This window comes from Scyliorhinus canicula, chromosome 5, assembly GCF_902713615.1.
Source record: "Scyliorhinus canicula chromosome 5, sScyCan1.1, whole genome shotgun sequence".
Classification (NCBI taxonomy): domain Eukaryota; kingdom Metazoa; phylum Chordata; class Chondrichthyes; order Carcharhiniformes; family Scyliorhinidae; genus Scyliorhinus; species Scyliorhinus canicula.
The window spans coordinates 180,906,140-180,927,529 of record NC_052150.1 but is presented as its reverse complement, the minus strand read 5'-3'; the positions used below and the strand labels follow the sequence as shown (position 1 = coordinate 180,927,529).

The 21,390-nt window shown below is 43.0% G+C and overlaps 1 protein-coding gene across 1 annotated transcript in view; it reads right to left on the bottom strand.

Annotated features, from left to right (window-relative positions):
- The window catches only part of LOC119966465 (phthioceranic/hydroxyphthioceranic acid synthase-like), a 40,907-nt gene that overhangs the window by 19,147 nt on the left and 370 nt on the right, over positions 1–21,390 (bottom strand). The window contains exon 2 of the mRNA XM_038798196.1: positions 16,430–16,503. Coding sequence (XP_038654124.1) covers positions 16,430–16,487 — 58 coding nt within the window. The 5' untranslated portion in view covers positions 16,488–16,503. The remainder of the gene's footprint in view (positions 1–16,429; positions 16,504–21,390) is intronic.

Below are 21,390 nucleotides of genomic sequence, written 5' to 3'. Positions count from 1 at the left end.
GAATGGCATCATTCCAAGCTATACGCACCTTTTTGTCTCTGCAAGAAAATTAACCCTTTCAACAAGCTTTTGTGTATAATCCAGAAGATGTCAAAGACTTGACAATTCACATCCAATACAAAGTTTCATTATTATTCATTTGTTAGTGAATTATTATTAATAATTTATTAATAAATTACATGATCAATTTTGATAATCATTTTACCATTTATTACCATGTATAATCATTTTATTTGTATACATGAAATTATTATTATTAATTGTTTATTGCTGAATTATGTAATCATGATATCAATTTTTAATCAGTATACCAATGTTAAGATCTGTAAAATGTTAACCATAATACTCATTTTCAGTTATTGGACTGGCTTTGTAAATGTTGTACCAGGTTCACATGCAAAAATGTATTAACTTATGGAAATCTGCAGGCTATCCACTAAACACCTTTTCAGGGTGACACCAACTTAAATATAACCCTGATCAAAAACCTCAACATCTTAACCTCCCAACTAATATTAAACAAAAAGGATCAATTTGCCTCATTAGTAAGAACCCTAAAGGGATACAAATGGGTAATAGTGTTTGTACTAATTGTGTAGATGTTAACACAGCTTATAAATGTACAAACAATTGTTTACAAAGAGTTATGCGGTCCTCAAGGATAACAAGCATACCTAATCTCAAAAATAATAATACATTCGCAGACCAATGGTTCTTAGAATATATTACTTATATTCTGCTGCTTATAATGGAACTTATTTTATTTGCGATGATAAAGCATATCCCTGGCTCCCAAGATCCTGGTCAGGATCTTGCTATTTAGGATACATTGTACCCGCCATTCGTCATGTGCCTAATCTCTCTCATGTTTCAGAAGCGGCTGCTCGAAGAAATAAACGTTCCATTACCTTAAGAGATGCAATTTATGCCAGAATCATTCCTTTCTATTGGGAAATAAGGATGGAGAACGAGTTAAATAAAATAACAACCATCATACAAAATGTAGCTGATTACACCGCCACTGCCCTAGATAAAATTTCTGACGAAATGCGAGCAATTCGAACCGTGGTATTACAAAATCGAATGGCACTTGACTATGTGCTGGCCGAAAAAGGTGGCACTTGCGCCCTGATTGGTGCGGAGTGTTGCACTTTCACTCCAGATAACTCACAGGAAGTTGAAGATTTGGCATTGCACATCCAAAAAGAAATCAAGAAACTTGATCCACCCCAAGTTATCTCGCTCTGGGAAAAAAATTGCGGGTGGCTTGAACACACTGGAATGTCCACAATAAGAATAATCCTATTCTCCTGTGCAGCTGTATTCATCATTTACATAACATACCAATGTGCTAAGTGCATCAAAGAACTATTCATTAAACACAGGGGACCAACTGTCAGAATGATTCAAACTAATCCAACTGCACCCCCATAGGATGAATTTGGGATGAAATACTATTGTTGAAATGTTACTGATCAATCAATTATTTGATTGTATTATTAACATATTGTATAATTTATTAATACTGAATCAGCAGTATCACATTTGATTAATTTATTAATTGTTATTCTTTAAGAATTATAATGATTATTGTTGAAATGCTTGTTGCAATGCTAAGTGTCCATTCTATTGTTTAAAACTGCAATGACAATATGAATGAGTTATTCTTTGCGCTTTTACCTATCCTATCGCATTAATGATGTATTTTATCTTATTCTGATATATCTCACTTAATCTTTTGATTTATCAAAGGGCCAAACTGTAGAAGCCAGGTATTTCTCATACACCTAATATAGATAAAAGGTAGCTGTTTAGCATAAATATTAAGCACCAGTTTTAAATTATGGATTAAAAACACATATTCTGCAAATTCATTTAATCATTTTCTCTAACACAACTTTTAAATACGTAGTTTAAAAGAAACACAGAATTCTGATAAGACAAGCACTTTTCACTACATTTCTCCAAGGACAAGGGCTGAATCCATGGCAACGAGGTGACGAGAGCCCAGTAACTTAAAGGCTCTATTGTTCTGATTTCGGGCCACTAGTGATAACAGCCTGAATCATATTCCATAACTTATACAGTCTGAAACATTTTAGACTATTGCTGGTTTTTAAAAATGGACAGTTAGAACATTGAATCAAATATATTTGATTTCAACATTCTCAAAACATAACAATTTCATAGAAGCAGCATAATTCACTTTACTAGATTAAAGCAGACAGTTTGATTTATATTTTTCGAGTCAGTGTCCAAGGACATAGCAACAGTCACAGCAACAGCATTGCATGACAAGGTAACATGCATGACAAGATAACATGCATGACAAGGTAACATGCATGACAAGATAACATGAAGGCTCCATTGTTATAATAGCTAAGCCAGCAGAAACCAGTTTTTGCTGGCCTTGATAAAGCACAATATCGCATTCTTTAACATACACAAGTATGCAGATACGAAACAATTAGAAGTAATGTTGCATATTGAAGATGGACGGCTTGCCGTCAAATCAGATGTGTTTGAGTCTAACCCAAACCAATTAGGATTACATTAGGGTGTAATTAGATGCCTGAAACCAGATATGACTTGGTATAACTGTGATGGATTTTCTGCCATCTCTCTCTCTTTTTCAACTTCCTATTCGTTATCTATCAACCTGTCCTTCATATTTCACTTCCTAACTCTGAGAGGTTATTTCGAGCTGTTTGCCTAAGCAAGTAAAATTTTATCTGTGATTGTTTGAAAGTTCAATTGTCTACAAATTGCCTCTTTGTGAGCCATATGATGGCTGGACTTTAAAATGACTCTCAATTGTAATGCAAATAAAACAATTCTTATTTGCACCTGACAAGTTTTAACTCAAATTTCTACTGAGTTCCAGTAATCGCAAAGTGCTGCTGGTAACCAAATGGTTAATTCCATGATGAATCAATAAAGAAGCTACAACTCAAAAAAAATCTACTGTAAAGACAGATCAGAAGATGGAAGGTCTCAAGAAGCCTGACCACTTCAAGACAGGTAAACTATGCCAAAACTGGGCTTTCTTTCAGCAACAGTATGAAGTTTTTATTTCTGCCTCCATGCTTGAAAATGCATCAGACCAATGGAAAATAGCACTCCTACTAAATTTGGCTGTACCGCAAGCATTAGATCGGGGTAATTTGTTTGAATTCAGTGCAGATAAGAATAAAAATAAATATAGCATGGTGCTTCAAAAGTTTGATACACACTGTAAGGAACAGGTGAATGAGATCTATGAGGGCTACATGTTTCGGAAAAGACTGCAGTTCAGGGAAGGGTCAGTAGATTCCTTTATCACAGCTCTACAGCTGCGAGCGCAGTCCTGTAATTTGTCCTCAGCCTCCGATTCTATGCTGCGGGATCAAGTTGTGTTTGGGATAAATTATGAACATTTGTGCGTAAAAATGGTAAGGAGACGGTTTTATCAATTGAAGACACTTAATATGTGTAAGGCCAGCGAACAGGCATCGAGCGAATATGCCAAATTCTTGGCTAAGGAAAAGAGCACGAAATCGGGAAATGTGGCTGATGCCATTAATGATGTGTCGCAGCTAAAAAAAACTGTATACAATGGCCGCCGACCATTTTGAAAGTGGCGCCAGGTTTGTGATGAGGTGCACACGCTGTGGACACGCCCACAGTCAAAAGAATGATCTGGTGAAAGGGAAACATTGTTCCAATTGTGGCGAGCTAAACCACTTTGTACCATAGTGTCATTTATCAGCAACTGTTCTAGTAACCAAATTTAAAAACTCCTATAGTAATTTCAGACGGATCCAAAGTGTACAGAGTGCAGAGACAAAATCCAACATCGTAGTAGATAGGGAGGATTACTCACCATATTCACTTTTGGATACCTTCATGATAGAACATAGAACATACAGTGCAGAAGGAGACCGTTCGGCCCATCGAGTCTGCACCGACCCATTTAAGCCCTCACTTCCACCCTATCCCCGTAACCCAATAACCCCTCCTAACCTTTTTTGGTCACTAAGGGCAATTTATCATGGCCAAACCACCTAACCCGCACGTCTTTGGACTGTGGAAGGAAACCGGAGCACCCGGAGGAAACCCACGCAGACACGGGGAGATCGTGCAAACTCCGCACAGACAGTGACCCAGCCGGGAATCAAACCTGGGACCCTGGCGCTGTGAAGCCACAGTGTTATCCACTTGTGCTACCGTGCTGCCCAAGAATTGGGGCAAGAATTGCCCCAAGAAATGGAAGCTATCACTCAGATTGATTTACTGGATCGAAAAGAAAGACCAGTAAAAGCACTCTCAAAGATAATTAAGGAGTGGATGTCATTACAAATAAATGGAGAAATGATACCATTTAAGATTGACACAGAAGAGCACACAAATATTATCACGTACAGATCTTTAAAGTAAGCCATTGAAAAACCACTAATAAAACAATCCATTTGTAGGCTCAAAGATTACAATGGTAACAAGATAATCGCAAGAGGGTCCTGCTGACTTCTTGTTAAGAATGGGAAAATAGAGATACCCATCGACTTTGAGGTGGTAGAGGGTGAGAAATCATCGTTAATTGGAGTGGATGTTTCTGAAGGATTGCAGCTATTTGAAAGAATCATAGAATTTACAGTGCAGGAGGAGGCCATTCGGCCCATCGAGTCTGCACCGACCCACTGAAAGAGCACCCTACTTGAGCATCCACCCTATTCCTGTAACCCAGTAACCCCACCTAATTTACACTAAGTGGCAATTAAGCATGGCCAATCCACCTAACGTGCATATCTTTGGACTGTGGGAGGAAACCGGAGCACCAGGAGGAAACCCACCAATTCCCTGTACAGCTGTAACAAGACCTCCCGACCTTTATACTCCCTCCGCCTTGCAATAAAGCCAACATTCCATTTCACTATCCTCTGAGAGAAGAAATTCCTCCTCATCTCTGTCTTAAATGGGCGCCGCCAAACTGAGGGAAGACTATCACTAATACAGGGGTTGGACAGCATCCCTATTGATAGATTCACACACTGCGGAGAATCGGAGGACACAAGTTTAAACTTTGCAAGAGTAGGAGTAGACTGGGGTGTCCTGATTCCACACACACCCCCCCCCCCCCCCCCCCCCCCCCCACCGCCCCTGCCTCTGGAAAGCATTGCTGGCTGATTCTCTGCACCTTCACCAGTCATCTGAACCAATTCTTATCTGGGGCAGAGATCATATCATAGAAAAGATTTTATAGATAACACTTGGAGCGATCCCCCAGTTATAAAAATGTAGCTGTCACTGGTACACATATCCAATCAAGCATCATGGCTCAGTGACATTCCCCTGCCTCTTTCCCCATACGCCTTGCACATTCTTATTTGAATAGGCACAATCGGATGATGGATTTTAGGAACTTTACCACTTCACCTGGAGAATGGAGGCAGTGAGGCCCATCAAAGATGCATTGGGTTAAAAAGCACAAGATGCATCCAAGTTAGAAAATACTACAGATTAAGAAAAATGTTGCTCATGAATTTTGTGGATAATTTGTGTTGTTCTGTCTTAAAATACCACAACTGTAAAGTTAAAACCACCAGAAAAGTTTGAACAGGCTTCAGGGCAGCATCCCAACCATCACAAGACCCTCAGGTGGCCACGTGGGTTGCTAATTGTTATGTATTCAAGTAATACTACCAGCTGATAGAATGTCACGTGATCTGTAGTGATATCAGTGGTGTATTTGCGTGGGCTTTCAGTTCACTATCTTACCCTGTAGACTCAAAATCTCTAAATAAACCCTTCACTGTAAACGGGCTGAGGGAATGGGAACCTAGAAAGTTGCTGACTCTGCGACCCACTGTCCAGGTAAGGGAAGAACTAGTCGCTTGTGGGTGAGGAGATTGCTTATGGGCTAAGATATTGCTTGCTTTGAAAAGGAAATGGAAGAGAGAAAGGCTGAAGGAGTGCAGACCAAGGAACTGGGATCCAAAACTGGCGGTGGAGTGGGTCTAGATGGAGTGCTCTTTTGGAAGGTTGTGCAGACTCAATGGGCTGAATGGCCTCCTAGGTAACATAATGGTGTCATGTAATTAATATTTAGTTGGGTCTGTTGTAAAGTGTTTAAAAGAAAAGTTATTTGCACTGAAGCAGTTAAGTGGGAGGGCTGTTATGTATTCAAGTAATACTGCGTGTTGGTGGAATATCACATAATCTGTAGTGACATCAGCAGAGTACTTACGAGGGCTTTCAGTTCATCATCTTACTCTGCAGAAGCAACATCTCTAAACAAACGGTGCCTTAAGTTTTACGAACTTAGAGCGTGGCACCTCTACTTCTTTTTCTATTTATGGCTAACAACAAAAATGTAACACTAATCTATGCACCATGCAAGACAAACCCAACTAGGAAACCACCAGTCTTTCGCATCTCAAACTGGAACATAAGGACCATGCGTCCTGGACAGAGCAATGACCTGGGCAGGTTGATGACACTTGCAAGATAGCTGTGATCAACAAAGAACTTACAAGGCTCAATGTGGACATTTCTGTGCTGCAAAAAAATAGGCTCACTCAAAGTGGATCCCATAAAGAGAAATACAGCATGTTCTTCTGGCAGGGCAACACTTGAGCATGCGGTTGGATTTGCAGTGAAATACGCTCTACTCATGATGATTGAACATGTGATTGTCCCACCCCCACAATCCCCAACCCCCTCCTCTCCATAGAAGGCTCAAAATGACTTTGTACGCATTGCTTTTCCACAAGCATAGTTCCTGTCAACATCATGCGCATCTGTGCGCCTTCACTCACTGCCACTCCAGATGACAAGACTCAATTCTATGAGGCATTTGAGGCAATGATCAGCAGAATTCCCAGGTATGAGAGACTATCTTCAGCGAGCTTAAATGCAAGAATAGGCACCAACTACACAATTTAGCCAATGTGCATACAACACCAGAGAATTGATAAAATAAATGAAAATGGACAGAAGATGTTGGAGCTATGCTATTACCATGGATGATTGTGACAAACAGCTACTTCCAAACTAAGCTGTGCCACAAGGTGTTCTGGAGACATCCGAGATCTCGCCACTAAAGCCAGCTAGATCCCATCATCACCAGACATCCAACCTTCAAAAGCGTCCTCATCATTCGTAGCTATCACAGCCCTGACTGAGACACTGACCAGCTTCTGGTGTGTAGCAAGGTCAGGCTGCAAGAAGAAAGGTCATCCTCAGATCAACACTTCCTGGCGCCACCCAGAAAGGACCCAGGAGTTCCTCAACATCCTTCTTCAGGCTCCTTTTTAAGCAATGCTCAAGGTCACAGTGCAGTGTCAAAGTGGGGTCATTTACTCAACACCATCCATAACTCTGCACTCACTGTGCAAGGGAAATATACCAGAGGAACGCTGACTGGTTTCAGGCTTGTTAAACTGAAATGGATCCAGTTGCTGCAACCATGAGGAGAACCCCCATGAACTACAAACAAGTCCCCAGCAAACAAAATCAAGATGTTCTCAGAGCGGCCAGAACCAAGTCCCAACAGACGGCCTTGCATTGAACAATGCGTTCAAGCTACTGCTGAACCAAGGGATGCTAGAAGGATGTACGAAGGAATCAAGAAAACAACAGGCCAAGAAGCAGCAGTCCAATTCCCTCCCCCCCCCCCCCCCCCATGAAGGTAAAAAGTAAACTTAGCGAGCATTTGGGAAGGTGGTGGAGCCCTAGAACTTTATGCAATGGAGAATGTTGTCACTGAAGAAGCTCCCAGCGCCATTCCAGACTTTCCTGTCATGGCTGAGCTGGACAGTGAGCCCTCATAGCAGAGCTCAACAAGGCCACTGACCATCGTGTCAGTGTAAAGCCCAGAAAACAATGGCATTTCATCTGAAGTTAGCAAAAGTGGAAAACCAGCACTTCGGCCGCAACTCCATAGCTTGTTATGTCTCTGCTGGAGGTGTAACTTTGTGCTTAAAGACATTTGTGATGCAAATATAGTCACCCTTGTGCAAACACAAATGGATTGCAGTGACTACAACAATTACTGAGGAATCTCCTTGTTATGCATTGTGGGAAAGTCTTCCCACCTTGTTCAGAGGAGATTGCAGATTCCCGGCATCAATCATCGATCCTGAGTCTTAAATGTGGCTTCTGAGCTGGCAGATCACCAGCTGACATGATTTTCTCACTCCGAAGGTTACAAGAGAAGTGCTGTGAAAAACGCAGACCACTCTACATTGCCTTCATAGACCTCACCAAGGCCTTTGACCGTGTCAGCAGAGGTAAAACCACAAGACCATAAGACGTCGAAGCAGAATTAGGCCACTCGGCCCATCGAGTCTGCTCCGCCATTCAATCATGGCTGATATTTTTCTCATCCCCATTCTCCTGCCTTCTCCCCATAACCCCTGATCCCCTTATTAATCAAGAACCTATCTATCTCTGCCTTAAAGATACTCAGTGATTTGGCCTCCACGGCCTTCTGCGGCAAAGAGTTCCACAGATACGCCACCCTCTGGCTGAAGAAATTAATTCTTCAAATTGCTGTGGAAAATAGATTGTCCACCTGGATTCCTGGGCATCATTTCTTCTTTCCACAAGAACATGCACAGTTCAGTTAGTTACGATGGAGCATCGTCAAAAGTTTTCAAATCAGCAGCGGGATAAAGCAGGGCTGCATTCTGGCACCTTCTCTCTTTGGCATATTTTTATCAATCCTGCTATTGGATGCTTTCAGTGTCTCAAATGAGGATGTCTACCTACATGCCAGAGCTGAAGGTAAGCTGTTCAACTTGGCAAGACGGCACACTAAGACCAAAATGCACAACATCTTAGCCTGTGGGTTTCTACATGCTGAGTACTCCACGCTGGCATCCCATAAATTCACTCGCTATGACTTGTAGGTCCGTTCTCCTGGGCCTGCAAGGAATTTGCACTGACAGTCAGCATCAGGAAGTTCTAAGTTATGGGCCAGGACATAGAGATTCCACCTTCCATCAACATTGACAACCTCACTCTGGAGGATGTTGATAGCTTCATATACCTTGGGTCAGCAATTGCCAGGATCCTGTCCCTCAATGCTGAAATCAGCAGCAGGATTGCCAAGGCCACAGCTGTCATATCAAAGTTGAGAAGACAAATGTGGACCAACAGCAAACTAACTGAAAATACAAAGCTCCATGTGTACAAGTCTTATGTTCTCAGCATCTTCCTTTAAAGTAACAAGGCATGGACAACTTATGCCAACCAGGAAAAACAGCAGAGCAGCTTCCACAACCACTGCCTCAGATGAATATTGGGAATCTTTTGGCAAGACAGAGTGCCAAAAATGAAATTAAACCAGTGTGCAGGAATCCCAGCATGTTTGGCCTCTTGTGTCAGCGGTGACTCTGTTGGCTCGTACCCGTGAGCTGAATAATGGCCACATCCCCAGAGATATGCTCTATGGTGAACTTGCTCTGGCACACGACCCACAGGTCCCCACGTTTGCGATTCAAGGATGTCTGGAAGCACGATTTCATGCTGACAGGGTCAGAGTTGATACTTAGCAAGTCTGTTGCTGATCAGAGTGCTTGGAGACAAGTCAGGAAGGGCACGGAAAAAGCAGAAGATAAAAGAAATGCCCAGATGGCAGAAACGAGAGGAAGGAAAAACCATCAGTCGACTTCATGTCAATACTGTACATCTGTGTGAGTTGTGAAAGAGACTGCCACTCATCACCCAGTCTCCACAGCCATAACAAATGATGCTCAATACAGAAGTGACATCACCCTGGCGCAGTCCATCATCTCCCAAGATGGACTAATGTCATCACGTCTGACCATGATCACTTGATTGAATAATCTGCACCAAATTTGTGCAAACTTTCTAATCAACTGCAAAGTGAACTTGAGCCAAACTACTCTTTATTATAGGTGCCTTTCTTTTGGTATTCTAGCAGTTCTCCAAATGCAAACAGAGGACAATGAACACAAGAGGCTGCACTGATCAAGGTTCCTAAAGCAGCACCTTCCAATCCCTGATCACTGCCAGAAGAACAGGAGCAGCTCATAGCTGGGAACACCACCACCAGCAGGTTCCCCTCCAAGTCACTAACCATCCTTGTGATGTTCTCTGTTTTGTTTATCAGGACGTCTTGAGTATGTGGTGTTGAACAAAGAACATCAAGCTAAGTAAATGAACAAATTTACACTATTTAAATTAGATTCGAACAAGTTCCTAGGTAAAAGGATACTAAACTAAACTATATAACTACAGAACTCTCTCACTATGCAACTAATCTCTCTCACGCCTAAACACCTTCTCCCAGAATCCCAGGAGTCACCTGATGTTTATATGGCTCCTCTTTATCCTCATCTGGTGGTGAGAAGTATAACATGAAATTGTTGACCCTTAATCTTCTTTACAATATACATATTGTTACATCCCCCTTCCTTTGAAAATGTTTGGAGATTACTACAAACATTTATACATGCAAATGAATATCGTTATGTGTTAACAATTTTTTGAACATTTTACAGTTCACATCTTGAGTCTGTCCGGCTTCTTTTTGATTCAAGTCGACCTTCTCAATCAGCAGATGTTTCTGTCTTTTCCGGTGTGACTACATCTCACTTTCATGCTGGCAAAGTTGTAGCAGTTGACTTGATTAGTTCTGTGTCCAACTCAATGTTCTGAAAGATTGGTTGAGGTGCTTTCACTTTTAGATGTACTCCCCTGTTCCTTTGCAAGATAGAACCCTCATTTTCCTTCACAACATATGAGTGTGGAGCTGCCTAACGAATCACATGTGCCATGCAGGACCATCCTCCAGTAGGAACCTGTACCCTGACATTATCACCTGGTTCTAGCTTAACTAGCTCCTTAGCTGTCCTGTCGTAATGTTGTTGTTGCATTTTCTTCTTCCGCTCCACCTTGTTCACATGTTCAGTATCAGGATCTGATATTTCTAAGTACAGTAATGTTGTATGTAGCTGTCGATTCATCAGCAGTTGAGCTGGTGCCAAACCTGTTGCTAATGGCGTAGCTCTATTGATGAGTAGAGCTAAGGATGGATCGCTTCCTGAATCCAACGATTTCTTGAGGAGTTTCTTCTTAATGTGAACACCTTTCTTCACTTTTCCATTTGATGCGGATGTAATGTGCTTGACGTAATATGCTTAAAATCATATTGCTGTGAAAATTCTGTCCAATCAAGCTGTCGAAGCATGGACATGTTGCTATTACAGAAACATGGTTGAAAGAGGGACATGATTGGCAACTAAACATTCCAGGATTTAGATGCTTCAGGCAGGATAGAGGGGATGCAAAAGGGTTGGGGGAGTTGAAATGAAAATTGCTTATTGTCACGAGTAGGCTTCAATGAAGTTACTGTGAAAAGCCCCTAGTCACCACATGCCTGTCCGGGGAGGCTGGTACGGGAATCGAACCGTGCTGCTGGCCTGCTTCGTCTGCTTTAAAAGCCAGCGATTTAGCTGAGTGAGCTAAACCTGGTTGCATTATTGATTAAGGAGAATATCACAGCTGTGCTGAGGGAGGACACTTTGGAGGGCTCAGGCAGCGAGGCAATATGGGTAGAGCTCAGGAATAGGAAGGGTGCTGTCACAATGTTGGGGGTTTACTACAGACCTCCTAACAGCCAGCAGGAGATAGAGAAGCAGATAGACAGATCTTGGAAAGTTGCATCAACAATAGGGTTGTTGTGGTGGTTGATTTTAGCTTTCCCTATATTGACTGGGACACATTTACTGCTGGAGGCATGGATGGAGTAGAATTTGTAAGGAGCTTCCGGGAGGGTTTCTTGAAACAATATGTAAATAGCCCAACTCAGGAAGAGGCCATATTCGACGTGGGACTGGGGAATGAAACTGGCCAGGTGATCGAACTTTCAGTAGGAGATCATTTCGGGAACAGTGATCATAATTCTGTAAGTTTTAAGCTGCTTATGGATAAGGACAAGAGTGGTCCTCAGGTGAAGGTGTTAGACTAGGGGAAGGCTAATTACAACAGCATTAGGCAGGATCTGGAGAGTGTTGACTGGCATCCGGCATGTGGGAGACTTTCAAATGTCAATTGATTAGAATTCAGGACCAGCATGTACCTGTGAGGACGAAAAATAAGGGTGGCAAGTATGGGGAACCCTGGATAACGAGGGATACTATGAATCTTGTCAAAAAGAAAAAGGAAGCATTCGTAATGTCCAAAAGGCTTAGGAGAGATGAAGCCCTTAAAGAATAGAAATAAAGTAGGAAGGAACTTATGTTGCAGTTAGGTAGGCTGAAAGGGGTCATGAAATGCCATTGCGAAATAGGAGTAAGTACAATCCTAAGGTGTTTTATACATATGTAAAGAGAAAGAGGGTAGCCAGAGAAAAGATTGGTCCATTCAAGGGTGTTGGAGGGAGTCTAAGTATGGAACCAGAGGAAATGGGCGAGATACTAAATGAATAGTTTGCCTCAGTATTCACCAAAGAGAAGGACTTGGTGGATGAGGAGTATAGGGTAGAGTGTGTAGATATTCTGAGTCATGTTGATATTAATAAAGAGGTTTTGGGCATTTTAAAAAGCATTAAAGTAGATAAGTTCCCAGGACTTGATTGGATCTACCCCACAATACTGAGGGAGGCAAGGGATGATATTGCTGGGGCCTTGACAGTAATCTTTGTATCCGCATTGGCTGCAGGTGAAGTTCTAGAGGATTGTAGAGTAGCCAATGTTGATCAATTATTTAAGAAGGGCAGCAGGGATAATCCAGGAAATTATAGGCTGGTGAGCTTTACGTCAGTGGTAGGGAAATTATTGGAAAAGATTCTTAGAGACAGGATTTACTCATATTTGGAAACAAATGGACTATTAGTGATGGACAGTATAGTTTTGTGAAGGGGAGGTCGTGCCTCATTAATTTGATCGAGTTTTTCGAAGAAGTGACAAAGATGATAGCTGAGAGAAAGACAGTAGATGATGTCTACATGGATTTCAGTAAAGCCTTTGACAAGGTCCCTCATGGTAGACTGGTACAAAAGGTGAAGTCACATGGGATCAGAGGAGAGCTGGCAAGTTGGATACAGAACTGGCTTGGGCGCAGAAGACAGAGGATAGCAGTGGAAAGGTGCTTTTCTGAATGGAAGGCTGTGACTAGCATCATTCCACAGGAATCAGTTCTGAGACCTTTGTTGGTCGTTGTGTATATAAATGATTTGAATGAAAATGTAGCTGGTCTGATTAGTAAGTTCTCAGACAACACAAAAATTGGTGGAGTTGCGGATAGTGAAGAGGATTGTCAGAGAATAGAGCAGGATATCAACTGGTCGGAGTCTTGGGCGGAGAAATGGCAGATGGAGTTTAATCGGGACAAGTGTGAGGTAATGCACTTTGGAAGTCCAATGCATTTAGGAATTACACAGTAAATGGTAAAACTCTTGTGTGTATTGACAGGCAGGGAGATCGAGGCGTGCATGTCCACCAATCACTGAAAGTGGCAACGCATGTGGATAAAGTGGTCAAGAAGGCAGACGGCATTCTGGCCTTCATCGGTCGGGCATCGAATATAAAACTTGGCAAGTCATGTTGCAGCTGTACAGAACCTTTGTTAGGCTTCATTTGGAACATTATGCACAATTCTGGTCGCCACATTACCAGAAGGATGTGGATGCTTTGGAGAGGGTACAGAAGCGGTTTACTAGGATGTTGCCTGGTATGAAGGGCATTAGCTATGAGGAGAGGTTAGATAAACTCGGTAGAACGACGGAGGTTGAGAGGCGACCTGATAGAGGATGATCATGAGTGACATGGACAGAGTGGATAGTCAGATGCTCCTTCCTAGGGTAGGAGAGTCAAGTACTAGGGGACATAGGTTTAAAGCGCATGGCAAATAGTTTAGAACAGATGTGCGAGGCAAGTTTTTTTACACAGATGGTAGTAAATAGATGTAACACACTGCCTGGGGAGGTGGTGGGAGCAGATACGCTAGCGGCATTTAAGGAACATCTCGACAAATATATGACTAGGGTGGGAATGGAAGGATACGGACTCCGTAAGTGCAGACGGTTTTAGATTAGGCAGGTACCATGGTCGGCGCAGGCTTGGAGGGCCAAAAGGCCTGTTCCTGTGCTGCATTGTTGTTTGACTGCTCTTTTTCGTGTTCTTCCATCCATGTGAACAAAATATTCTTTCTTAGCAGCTCTGTCAAAGCTGTTGTTCTTGAGGATAGGTTTGGATAAACTTTCAAAGGACGTTGACTACACCTAGCAGTCTGAGAACTGCTTTGTTCTCCTCAGGCAAAGACATCTTGTTAATTGCTCCAACGTTCTCGGTGTCTGGCTGCACATCTGAGCGGAAATCTGGTCACTCAAAAATGTGAGTTTGGATATACCAAATTGGCATTTGGTTCGATTGAGCTTCAAACCAAACTTGTCTATTCGTTGCATTACTCAAAGGAGGGTTTTGTTATGTTCTTCCTGAGTTGCTGACCACATAATTATTATTTTGAAATATCTTTGTTGGCATTTTCAAATTTGCGTAATGAAACTTTGAAACTTGGCGTCCGATAATTACAGTTTATGCAGTTCTTATGTACATACAATCTTTCTTGGTATCTGCTCTCCCCACCCCCTTCCCCTCTCCCTGCCACCACCCTCACTGACCCCTCCTTGGCATCTCCCTCTTTCATTCTGGTTGTTCTGACCCAGAGCTCCTGTCCTCCCCTTCCCACCCCACTTCCCTCAGCTCAATCTGATTTATTGAGCCTGTCACAGTTAGCACAGTTCTCTGTGAGTTCGACTCTCTGTTAACCTAGTGTGATTAATCTGTCTGACTGAACCAGACTAGCTCTTAGCCACGTGCTGTCGGAGTTATATGATATGTACAGCCTGACTCACACTGTAGATGTCCCCAGTGGAAAGAGACAGAGTGTGAGTGCCTCATGCCTTTTATAGTGGGAAACCACCCCCTCACGCCGACCCCTCACCTCCTGCTTCTGCATCATGAGGCAGCACGACTGGCTCACAATTTGTAAAAGGAGGTTATAATGGCGCCGGCGTGACCTGGGGTCATGCGGTCGGGACCTCAGCCTATTTGGGCCGCAAAATCGGCGGGAGCCCGGAGAATCGCTAAACGGATCCCCTCAGGCAATTCTCTGGGCTGCTCGCCGCCGATCACGACCACGCCGTTTTTGCTTGTTGGCAGAATAGCGAAACGGCGTCAGACCGGCATCACGCAAAATACTGTCGGGAATGGCGATTCTCCCGAGCATGGCGTGGGCTCAGAGAATCCCGCCCAACATGTTCCCATCTTATTAATGACATTATTGTCTCGTAACTAACAAACATTGTCATGTGCTTGAGACTGTGGGTCTAATTTGTCTAAGTCCAATTCATTAATTAAATTAGTATGAGCACCGGTATCCAATTTAAAGTGAATGAGCGTTCTATTAATCTTTAAAGGAATTGTCCACTTTAGTATTGACAATCCATATTGGCTTTAAGTTTTCATTTGTTGAAGTAACCTTTGGAATAGCATAATGTTTTTCTACAATCCTGACAAAGAAAGTGTTTTAAAAGTCATACATATCTAGGACAGTGTTGGGTTCGATCGCTGTAATTGCACATTTATTTGTATTTACTACTTATACAGTTTTGTGTTTGTCAACTGAACTGGCCGAACCAGTGACATCCACAACCCGTATATTAATTTTTAAAATACTTGCCCTGTGGTAGGTTCATGAGAGTCAGATGATTTTCTTTTCATGCCACAGGTTCCTAAGAAAAAGACAAAGGTACCTCTGGACAGGCACCATGATGCTGTCTCCTCTGTAACATGATTGTCTAAAAGGTGATAGTCTAAGGATTAGTATCTCTCACTGACCTGAGAAATAGCAGTTTTGGGAAGGTCGATAGCTGTTACCATTGTACTGGATCTTGAAACTCCCCAACTATCAGTGGATTGGCTGGTCGAATGGTAGCTGTCAGATCCTGAAAGCTGATACAACAGCCTGTATCACAGTCACTGTGTCTGGAGATCAGTGTGAGATGGACTGTTTTTTCATTTGCAGTCACCAAAGCAGAAAGGAGGCACCAACTGATCTTAGTTCACTTGATTCATTGAAACAAAACATACAGTTCTCTGCTCCAGCTTCACTGTTCTCCCCAGTTGAAACTGAATGTTAAACATATAAATTGTGTATAAATTGGAAACTTTTGATTAATTCTCTGATTTATATTATATATTGGCATAAAGGATTATCAGGCGTCACCCATACACAGTGACTCGGGAGGGGAAGCTGCATTTTTATTAAATTAAATGGACAGAAAATTAATTGGTCCCATGACGGGCAAGTGAGTAATCACACCTGTGTGCAAGCAGCCCTTTATGCTCAAACATTAGAGTAACATCTGCCAATGAATAATAATGTGAATAACCGTTTATAATTCCAATCCTCATTTACCTACCTCCAGGAAAATTGCATCCTATTCCAACAATTGCTATTTCTTCACCTTTATTTTCCATTTTTCACTGATTGTGTCTATTGGGGGAAAAAGAGAATACAGCAAAATTTTAACAATTTCAAATTATTATCAGGTTGCTGAGAGCATTCGTGATATCCCTGCATCCTTTAAGAATGTAAGAACAACGGGCTGGATTCTCCGCTGTCGAAATTCTCCATTTCGCTGGCAACCCAGGGATCTCCCAATGGCGTGGACCTGCCCACAATGGGAACCCCCATTGGCCGGCTGGCAAGATGGAGAACCCCGGGACGTAATCTGTGGTGCCGTGACGGAGAATCCGGCCCAACGTAACAAGAACTGACATGGCGCGATTCTCCGGAAAGATTTTGAAGCGTGATGGCGAGCAGGAACTGCAGCAAGCTTCCCGGCGCTCAGCCTGGCGAGGCCGGCAATGTTACTCAAGTTAAATAGTCCAGTTAACGAGGCTCCATGGGCTAAATTGGCCCTTAATTGGAAAAAAAAGTTGGGAATTCTAATTTTTTTTTAATTCCAGCTCGCTACCAAACTTAGAATGAATTTGGTTAGATCACGCCCATAATTACAAATTCAGCCTGGAAAAATAATTTCTCTGTCAAATGAAGGTTCGCCAGACGATTTGCCATAACCCCACTCTCCAGCAACCTCCCCCCGCCCCCAGCGAACAAGGTCAAGCAGCACATAAACAGCAGTTGCACAGCTAGCCCCTACGGCGCTGAGGTAACCAGCTCCAAGATTCAGGGATGTGGACCTGGGGAGGCTCCTATATGCGGTGGTGGCCAGGAGGGATGTCCTGTTCACCCACGGATTCCAGTAGATGAGCCGCAGGGCAGCCAGGGCCACCTGAGATGAGGTGGCAGCGACTGTGAGCTCAGGGAGAGTGAGCAATGGACTTGCCTCCAGTGTCACAAGAATGTCAACGGTCCACTCCGCGGAGCAACAACTCCCCCAGACCTTTCCACCCCCACGCGAGCAACCACCCCCTAACTCTCCATGTGGCCTCCAACCTTCTCATCACACCCCCTCCCTTCAGCACCTCCCAACCCTTCCTTCACTCTCCCCCACACCACTGTGAACCACGCATGCGGCTAATGATTCCCTCTCTGTGTCTCCACAAGATCAAAAGGCCATAAAATATAGGAGCAGAATTGTGCCATTCAGCCCATTGAGTCTTCTCCGCCATTTAATCATTCCTGATATGTTTCTCATCTCCTTTCTCCTGAGGGAGATTGAGAATGTCCAATTTACCCAACAGCATGTCTTTCAGAACTTGTGGGAGGAAACCGGAGCACCCGGAGGAAACCCACACAGACACTTCACGGACAGGAATCAAACCCGGACCCATGCGCTGTAAAGTGACAGTGCTAACCACTGTGCTACCATGCCGGCCACCAGTAGGTTAACCGATTATAATGGGAATGCTACTATATTCACAAGAGGTTCCTGCTGTCGCATTGTGAGAAATGGTGACATCAAAATACCAATTGAATTTGAGATAGTGGAAGATGGTAAATCATCGCTAATGGGGGTGGAAGTTTGTGATAAATGAAAACTAGTTGCAAGGATACAGACAACCAAGATTTCGAATGACCAGCATGAAGAGCCAGGACAAGACTTAGCTGTTACTGATACCCTATCCAGAGTCACAAATGATTCTAACACCTAAGATTCAGATATTGTACACAGTGTGAAAGCAAAAGCTGCATTTGTCTGACAGAAAGCTACGAATCGTCAAAGAAAAACAGAAAAGGACCCGACCCTCCAGAAGGTAATTAGATACCTCAAAGAAGGTTGGCCAATGGATGTTGCTCAGCTTTTCGCAGTATCAAAGATGACCTCACAGAAGTTGATGGATTCCTACTCAAAGGAGACAGGATAGTTATTCTCTCATGCCTCCAACAGGGTATCTTGGAACAGATACACGAGGGTCATCAAGATATTGAAAAATGTCATAGACGAGCAAGACAATCTGTGCACTGGCCTGGAATCAACAAGGATGTAGACTATCATGTGCAGGAATGCAGCATTTGCCAAATGCACCAGTCTGTACAATGCAAAGAAAGTAAGGAACAAAATGAACTCATCACCAATCCATGGATCAAAGTTAGTATGGATCTGTTCTACTTTAAAGGTTGTGACTATCTAGCCAACATCAATATTATTCCAATTGGGTACCACTGCTGCCTACGGCTCTGAGGACCCGGGTTCAATCCCAGCCCCGGGTCACTATCTGTGTGGAGTTTGCACATTCACCCCGCGTCTGCGCTTTTAAAGCAGACCAAGGCAGGCCAGCAGCACAGTTCAATTCCCGTACCAGCCTCCCCGAACAGGCGCCGGAATGTGGTGACTCGGGGCTTTTCAAAGTAACTTCATTTGAAGCCTACTTGTGATAATAAGCGATTTTCATTACAGAGGTACTTGAACTTGGGTGGTGGCACAATAGTACAGTGGTTAGCACTGTTGCTTCACAGCACTAGGGTCCCAGGTTCGAACCCCGCCTTGGGTCACTGCCTGTTTGGAGTCTGCACGTTCTCCCTGTGTCTGTGTGGGTTTCCTCAGGGTGCTCTGGTTTCCTCCCACAGTCCAGAGACGTGCTATTATATAATTTTGACATTCTGAATTCTCCCCCCGTGTACCCGAACAGGCACTGTAGTGTGGCAGTCTGTGTAGAGGTATTACCGTACCTGGTAATGCTGGAACACCATTGGTAGATAATGTATGGTTTCTATTGGTCGAGCCTGTATGGTAGCTCCACCCTGCAAGGCAGGGTATGAGAGCCCGTGCCACCCCAGTAGCTTCCTTTCTGTACCTGAGCTGCTGGGGGAAACATCTAGCTTATTAAAGCCTTCAGTTGTACTACAACCTCGCTTTAGTAGTCATTGATTGTGCATCACTTCATTGCAGTATTAATGTAAGCGTACTTGTGACAATAAAGGTTGTTATTATTATAAATCATTCAAGTTGCATTACCCACCTCATCTCAAGCATTACTCACCTTAACTCAATAGGCACAGGCACAGATTGCTGCACACCCACCTAAACATTAGGGCACATGAATTTTGCACCCATTATTGAAAATCACTTTAAATAAAAGCCAAACCAAAGGTAGCAATGCCCAAAAATATATTGCGTATATTTTTAACTTTGCCACGTGGCCTATAATCTGGAAAAGTGATCACCCATTATAGAGATTGCCAACTTTCAATCCATTGAAATATGTCTGAATAAGAACATAAGAACATTTCCGGCCCGAACACCATAACCCTTAATCCCTTTATTCTTCAAAAAACTATCTATCTTTACCTTAAAAACATGTAATGAAGGAGCCTCAACTGCTTCACTGGGCAAGGAATTCCATAGATTCACAACCCTTTGGGTGAAGAGGTTCAACCTAAACTCAGTCCTAAATCTACTTCCTGCTTATTTTGAGGCTATGTCCCCTAGTTCTGCTTTCACCCGCCAGTGGAAACAACCTGCCCGCATCTATTCTATCTATTCCCTTCATAATTTTAAATGTTTCTATAAGATCCCCCCTCATCCTTCTAAATTCCAACGAGTACAGTCCCAGTCTACTCAACCTCTCTTCATAATCCAACCCCTTCAGCTCTGGGATTAACCTAGTGAATCTCCTCTGCACACCCTCCAGAGCCAGTACGTCCTTTCTCAAGTAAGGAGACCAAAACTGAACACAATACTCCAGGTGTGGCCTCACTAACACCTTATACAATTGCAACATAACCTCCCTAGTCTTAAACGCCATCCCTCTAGCAATGAAGGACAAAATTCCATTTGCCTTCTTAATCACCTGTTGCACCTGTAAACCAACCTTCTGTGACTCATGCACTAGCACACCCAAGTCTCTCTGCACAGCGGCATGCTTTAATATTTTATCATTTAAATAATAATCCCGTTTGCTGTTATTCCTACCAAAATGGATAACCTCACATTTGTCAACATTGTATTCCATCTGCCAGACCCTAGCCCATTCACTTAACCTATCCAAATCCCTCTGCAGACTTCCAGTATCCTCTGCACTTTTCGCTTTACCACTCATCTTAGTGTCATCTGCAAACTTGGACACATTGCCCTTGGTCCCCAACTCTAAATCATCTATGTAAATTGTGAACAATTGTGGGCCCAACACGGATCCCTGAGGGACACCACTAGCTACTGATTGCCAACCAGAGAAACACCCATTAATCCCCACTCTTTGCTTTCTATTAATTAACCAATCCTCTATCCATGCTACTACTTTATCCTTAATGCCATGCATCTTTATCTTATGCAGCAACCTTTTGTGTGGCACCTTGTCAAAGGCTTTCTGGAAATCCAGATATACCACATCCATCGGCACCCCGTTATCTACTGCACTGGTAATGTCCTCAAAAAATTCCATTAAATTAGTTAGGCATGACCTGCCCTTTATGAACCCATGCTGCGTCTGCCCAATGGGACAATTTATATCCAGATGCCTCGCTATTTCTTCCTTGATGATAGATTCCAGCATCTTCCCTACTACCGAAGTTAAGCTCACTGGCCTATAATTTCCTACTTTCTGCCTACCTCCTTTTTTAAACAGTGGTGTCACGTTTGCTAATTTCCAATCCACCGGGACCACCCCAGAGTCTAGTGAATTTTGGTAAATCATCACTAGTGCATCTGCAATTTCCCTAGCCATCTCTTTTAGCACTCTGGGATGCATTCCATCAGGGCCAGGAGACTTGTCTACCTTTAGCCCCATTAGCTTGCCGATCATTACCTCCTTAGTGATAACAATCCTCTCAAGGTCCTCACCTGTTATAGCCTCATTTCTATCAGTTACTGGTATGTTATTTGTGTCTTCCACTGTAAAGACCGACCCAAAAAACCTGTTCAGTTCCTCAGCCATTTCCTCATTTCCCATTATTAAAACTCCCTTCTCATCCTCT